This window comes from Elgaria multicarinata, chromosome 3, assembly GCF_023053635.1.
Source record: "Elgaria multicarinata webbii isolate HBS135686 ecotype San Diego chromosome 3, rElgMul1.1.pri, whole genome shotgun sequence".
Lineage (NCBI taxonomy): Eukaryota > Metazoa > Chordata > Lepidosauria > Squamata > Anguidae > Elgaria > Elgaria multicarinata.
In genome coordinates this window covers 12,340,143-12,346,786 of record NC_086173.1, presented here as the reverse complement: position 1 = coordinate 12,346,786, position 6,644 = coordinate 12,340,143, and the positions used below count along the sequence as shown (strand labels likewise).

Sequence of the window (6,644 nt, the reverse complement as noted above, 5' to 3'; positions counted from 1 at the left end):
AGACAAAGGTTCTGAGAGTTCTTCTGCTAGCTCCTTCATTACTCTTGGATGCAGTTCATCGGGCCCTGGAGATTTAAACTCATTCAAGGAAATTAGGTGTTCTTTGACCATTTGTTTATCAATCTCAAACTGCAATCCTGCCCCCTCAACTTCTGCTTCACTTTTTCCAGGGGGGTCATAGACCCGCTTTTGGGAGAAGACCGAGGCAAAGTAGGAATTGAGCATTTCAGCCTTTTCTTTGTCGTCTGTTATCAATTTGCCATCCTCATTAAGCAGTTGAACCACCATTTCTTTCCCCTGTCTTTTACTACTCACGTATCTGAAGAAAGCCTTTTTATTGCTTTTAGCATCCCTCGCTAATCTCAGCTCATTCACAGCTTTAGCCTTCCTGACGCCATTTCGGCACTTCTGCGCCACTTGTCTGTACTCTTCTTTTGTAGCCTGGCCTTCCTTCCACTTCCTATATGTATCCCTTTTTGTTTTCAGGTCATCTCTAAGCTTTTTGTGGAGCCACATTGGTTTCCTCTGTTGTCTTCTATCTTTTCTTCTTGTTGGAATTGTTTGTAACTGTGCCTTTAAAATTTCATTTTTTAAATACTCCCACCCATCCTGCACTCCTTTTCTCATTAGGCTCCCTTGCCACGGGACCTTACTTATTATAGTTCTGAGTTTATTAAAATCAGCTTTCCTAAAATCCAGAGTACGTGTATGGCTACGCTCGACTTTTGTCTCCTTCATAATCAAGAATTCAAGTATGACGTGGTCACTTTCCCCCAGAGTTCCCGTAACTGCCACTTTATCCACTAAGTCATCCCTATTGGTCAATAACAAGTCAAGGATTGCCGATCCTCTAGTTCCTTCCACCACTTTCTGTAGGAGAAAGTTATCACCCATACATGTCAGGAATTTCTTGGAAGGGCCGCTTTTGGCAGTAATGGTCTCCCAACAGATATCAGGGTAATTGAAGTCCCCCATCACTACTACATCACACTTCCTTGAAATACTGGCAATTTGTTTCTCAAAAGTTTCTTCCTCGTCTGCTTACATCTGCATAATTTTTAAAGTTCAAGAGATCAAACTTGGCATGGTGATAGCTCTTAAGGAGGGCTTTAGCCACCCCAAGTTTGAATCAGATCGGTTCATCCTTTGATTTTAGTGATTTTTTAAAATAGAAATTAACAAAAATGCTTACATCTGTGTAATTTTTAAATACAAAAAGATCAAACTTGGCACAGTGATAGCTCTTAAGGAGGGCTTGCCAAATTTGAATCAGACTGGTTCATCTCTTGATTTTTAAAGGATTTTTTTTTAAAAAAAACAAAACCCTTAAACCCTTTTCCTGATAGTCCACCAGCGCGAAGGATTGATTTTCCTTTCCTTTGATCATGCAAAGCTGTGCATCTCCCACGTTCATAAAATAGAGATTTGCTGATTTCCTTACTCAAGAGTAAATCCCATTGATTTCAACTGCATTTACATCCAAGCCATACTAAAATCCCATGCATGCTTACCTTTCAGTAAACCCCATTGAACAGAGAGAAAGACGTCAGAAGTAAGCATAGGGTTGCAGAGCACTTCTTTCCAGTTTGCTGTTTTAGACTTTTTTAAAAAAAAGCTTCTGAGTGACCACACTACTAAAAGTCAGTTCTATATGTGCTTACTCAGAAGTAAGTCTCTCTGTTCAATGGGGTTTACTCAAAGGGAAGCATGCATCTGATTTTAGTATGACTTGGATGTAAATGCTGTTGAAATTAATGGGTTTTACTATTGGGTAAGGGAACCAGCAGATCTCTATTTTATGAACTTGGAGATGCACAGCTTCTCATGATCATTTACTTCACATGGAGAAATAATCCAGACTTTCCCCGCTCCAAAAAGAAACGAATCATGGAGGGGAAGAGGTGAAATGAGTGCAGGATGTGGACAATGTCATGTGAGTACCAGGCTGCAAAAACCACATACCAGGTTTGTGATAAATCACTGGTGTGATGGAACCCTGCAGCTCCCATTAGCCTCAGTCAGCACAGCCAATGGAGAGGGTGTATGGGAGTTATAGTCCAAGACATCTGGAGGGCATGAAGTTCACTACTTCTGCTGTAAATCTTTGGAGTCAGAAGCAGGCTGTATGTCTGAATTAATTATGAAATAAAAATTATTTCCATGAATGAATGATGAAATAAAAACAACAACACTAAATTCAATAATGCTCATTTCTTGTTTGTTTTCGGTGCGGAACCTGCTGTATGGTCCTTACCAATCCTTAAAAATGCTTCTTTTAGCGCTATGATCAGCCTGTAGCCATGGCTGCCCTATTTACCAATAAGACCCTGATGGTGAACAACAAGGACAATGACGAGTTAGAGCAGGAACGCGAGCTCATCCGAGCACTGGAGAACAAGGTAATGCTCCTCTACTTTGGCTCTGGCAAATGCCCGCAGTGCAAGGAGTTTGCACCCACCCTGAAAGAGTTCTTTACGAAACTCACAGATGAATTTTATGTGGAGAGAGCATCCCAACTGGTCCTGATCTATGTGTCACTGGATGAGACTGAGGAGCAACAAGACAAGTTTCTGAAGACCATGCCCAAGCGATGGTTGTTTTTACCCTTCCAGGATGAGTTCAAGAGGTAAGAATTCCCAGGTTTAGACAGGGCTATGCCCTTATTCAGAAGGGGTAATGACATGCATATTTATTTAATGTGCATCATTTATTTTTTATTGTATTTTTGCCAAGTCTTCTTTCAGCCACTGGAGGTGTGCCTTTAACAGCAACTTGATGCGAAAACATGACTGGGTGATACTATTTATCCCTATGCCTAAAAGAAAAAAAATGCAACCTGGCACCCTCCGGATTGTTGGACTCCAGCTCCCAGCATCTCCAGTTCATGCTGGCTAGGGGATGCTGGGAGTTGTGGTCCAACACATCCAGAGAGTTGGGAAAGGCTGTTCTAGATGCAGCTACAGCATACAGCCTTTGCCCCTGCTTCAATACCTCCAGCAAAAGAAAGTCCACAAGAGTAGACCAAGTTATTACTAAAAAAACTTAAAGCCGGTTGTCTTTGCTGGTACATTTTAAGGACTGTGCTAAGACAGAATTCATTTTAAGTTATCTGCGCCTGCAATGCTGGCAAAATCATGGAAGCAGTACTCTGCATCATCAAACTTGACATTATTAGCCATTAGCGTATATGATTAGATTGATGTATTTTTTGTTAAGTTTAAAGAAAGGCAAATTAAATGGATTAAAGGTTTCACACTGGGAGAAATGGTTAAATAAGCCAAAAAAACACGCATGCTTATTTTTATCATCTTTATTTGTTGTTTCCCCTATTTTATTAAGTTATGTGTAATGGAATCACAGGGTTAAGCATGCAGTTTTGTGTTAGAGTATAGCCAATGTGCTATTTAAACAAAAATCACACACATGATTCACTGACCCGTAGGAGATTACAGGCTATCACTACGGTGACCAAGAGGCCAAGATCTCTATTGACCAAAGGTTTAGCTACACAATTGATCATGTGAAAGATAACACTTTATCGGTCTTGAATCTCATGGTCCCTGGGAGGACAATTCAGGAGCAAGGGGCAGTAGGCGGAGATAATCAGTTGTTTACAACGTCAATCTTATATTTGCACACTTTATCTGGCAGCAAGTTGCATTGAACTCAACTTTTGTAAACCGCCCAGAGAGCTTTGGCTATGGGGCGGTATATAAAATGTAATAAATAAATAAATAAATAAATAAATGGGACTTGCTTCTGAGTAGACACGCAGAAGGTTGCCCTGTAATACAACTGAAGATGGTACAATAGGGCCATTGTTTTGTATAATACACATGCTCATTTGTTCCTTTGCTATTCTACTATCGTTTTTAGTAGAATGGGTATTCTTCAAAACCTGTTTAACCAGAGGGTGGAACTATATATTATGCTCAACAGGGGACTTTTAACAAAATAAATAACATCTCTGTACTGAGTTACCCCCACCCCGCTCCCGTGTAATGAGCTAAAAGATGATCATTTTGCTCATGTCATAACATTATCAGGTTGTGTATAACCCTGCCTCTGTGCCACATCAATGGCCGAAGTCAGGGAAATGTGTAATGTGTTGATGTCACAATGAGTAATTTATCCTACATATTGCAGGGGAGAGAATCTGACACAAAGCTGCCATGGTTTGACTATTATGTGCTGTTACACCCAAATACAGAAGCTGGACAAAGGAAATGAGCAATCTTCAAACAATTAAGCAATTATAGCCCTCTTACAACTCTTTCAGCTTCCCAAAATAAAAATAAAAATTGCGCCATCTGCTTCAATATCAAGCTTCTATTCCAATTTTTTGGAGCCTGATCTTTTCTAACCCCTGTATAATTTCCTAGGGAGCTGGAACTGAGATTTTCTGTGAAGGACCTCCCAGTGGTGGTGGTGTTGAAGCCAAATGGAGACGTCATTGCTGCAAATGCTGTGGAGGAGATAAAGCGGATGGGCCCAGCTTGCTTCAAGAACTGGCAGGAGGCGGCTGACCTGGTGGAGAGGAACTTCCTCTTGGCACAGGACTTAGACGATATGACTTTGAGGAGCATCACTGATCCCATCCGCCGGTTCAAATACAAGCTGGCAAAGAACAAAAGGAGGAAGAGAAACAAAGAGGATGATGGGGATGCGTTCTCCTGATGGGACATGCATTCCCTTTGGAACTCTGTGTAGGTGAGCTTGACTCTTCCCAGTTCCTGGCCTGTGAGCAGGACATGTATGTCAGCTACCGAAATTCTTACTGAGGACATGTTTCAATCTAAGTTCTTTGCGTTGATTCCTTTTTTTTTTTTTAAAAAAAAAAGCATGTTTCCAGCCCTTAAAATTACGAAGATACTCTTGAAAGTATGTAGGCAAGGTCTAGTGAAATTGCAGAATCTTGTTCAACAAGATCTTCAGTGGTCTCAGGGTACACCATCAGTGCTGCATATAGCACTTTGCCACTTCCCCTTGAACAGCATTAGAAGAAATCATGCAAAATAAGCAAACATGCTCTGTTTGCATACTTTATAAACATCAGGGATTGCCTGCTTCTATATTTAGTTACTTAACATTATAAATATACTGCTTAATATAATAACATTTCTAAGCGGTTTACGTAAGCACTGTTAAAATTCATATATAATACCATGTAACAATAAAGTTACAACTTACAACAACAGCAACAAAAATAAATAAAAATAAAATGAAGCAGGGTCATAATCAGTTAAAAGCCTGAAGGCATTTCAAACTCACCACATTTTATGCCTCTTGAACTTCACAGGGGGAGGGGGTGGGTGCCACCACTGAGAAGGCCTCCTTCTATGATGTTACATGGTGATATTCTGTTTGTTGCGGAATGGCCAACAAAGCCTCTTCTGAAGATCTTAGAAGTTGACTGGGTGTATATAGGGGATGGCTAGGTATCCTGGTCCTGTTTAGGGATTTGGATGCAACAAAACCTTGAACAGGCTCAATAGCAAATAGGCAGCAGGTGCAGTTCTTTTAATACAGATGTACAGCATCATCACACGGGGGGGGGGGGGGGATTACATTTCCTTACTGTCATTCCTCTGCCCCTGCTACTCATTACTTCCTCTCTCTTCCCAGCCGGAAAGAGGAAGTAAACAAAGGCCACTTGGCCCACTCAGGGGCCGTTTTGATCGTGCCGCTTTTCCTACGCACAGCAAGTGATCATAGCACATTTCGTGTTGTTTTTTAAAAATGTGGATTTGGGGGGTCTATATTGTGATGGAAAATGAGCAGAAGGAGCAGGGCTGTGTGAGAGGTGGATGATGGCGTATAAAGGATGCACGCACACCCATAAATGGGCAGTAGCAAGCATGCGATAAAATTCTCATCTGATGAACCTCATAATATGTACAAGCTGGGTGCTCCAGTGATCATCCTAGGCCTGCTTTGGACACCTACACTAACTCAAACCAGATTAGCACTCACCAAATGCAAGATCTTTCCTTTCATGGCACTTCCCTTGTAAATGACCCTCCTGGTAGAATCCCCCTCGCCTTATTCCTAAAATGTTATGTTTTCACCAGGCATTACTTTCGGAGCTAATGTTGTAGCATTTTATCTTCTGCTGTATTTTATTTTATAATTGATGTTTGTATCTGATTGCTAGTTTAAGGCACAGGTTGTACCTTTTATTTTATTGTTGTGTTGTTTCAAACTCAGAATCGCCTACAGGCAGGAGTGGGCAGAAGGGAAGTTGAGATCCATCACTAGATCTCTGTTTGATTTCCAATAGATCACCAAACATTTCTGACTCCAAATTATTTAACAACAGCAACAAAAGAAAATTCCCCCTTTCTAAATTAGTTTTCAAATACAGAAGAAAGCTGGGGCAACCAGGAGTGGGTTGTTGAATGACAGGACCAGGAGTACAGTTCTGGTACTGAAAAGAAATTCCTGGGCTCAGCATGTGCTCAGAGGCACCCTTGCTCCTGTATGCTGAGAATATGTGTCAGTCCTGCCTGCCACCCCACCCCCTAATCCAATGTTGTGTACATGGTGGGCCTTGGGGTTCTAGTAAAAAGACACAGTCAGCTCCGCAAACCTGAATTCTGCCCACTCTTAAAAGGCTTTGAAGCTGAGTGGGGTTCCATATCAGT

At 41.2% G+C, this 6,644-nt stretch overlaps 1 protein-coding gene across 1 annotated transcript; it reads left to right on the top strand.

The window, feature by feature from the left end:
- Positions 1–2,298: 2,298 nt before the first annotated feature.
- On the top strand, positions 2,299–4,734 carry NXNL1 (nucleoredoxin like 1). The gene is made up of 2 exons (XM_063123057.1): positions 2,299–2,626; positions 4,383–4,734. Exons 1-2 carry the CDS (start codon positions 2,301–2,303, stop codon positions 4,675–4,677), a joined length of 621 nt encoding a protein of 206 aa, XP_062979127.1. The 5' UTR covers positions 2,299–2,300; the 3' UTR covers positions 4,678–4,734.
- The last annotated feature ends 1,910 nt before the right edge of the window (positions 4,735–6,644 follow it).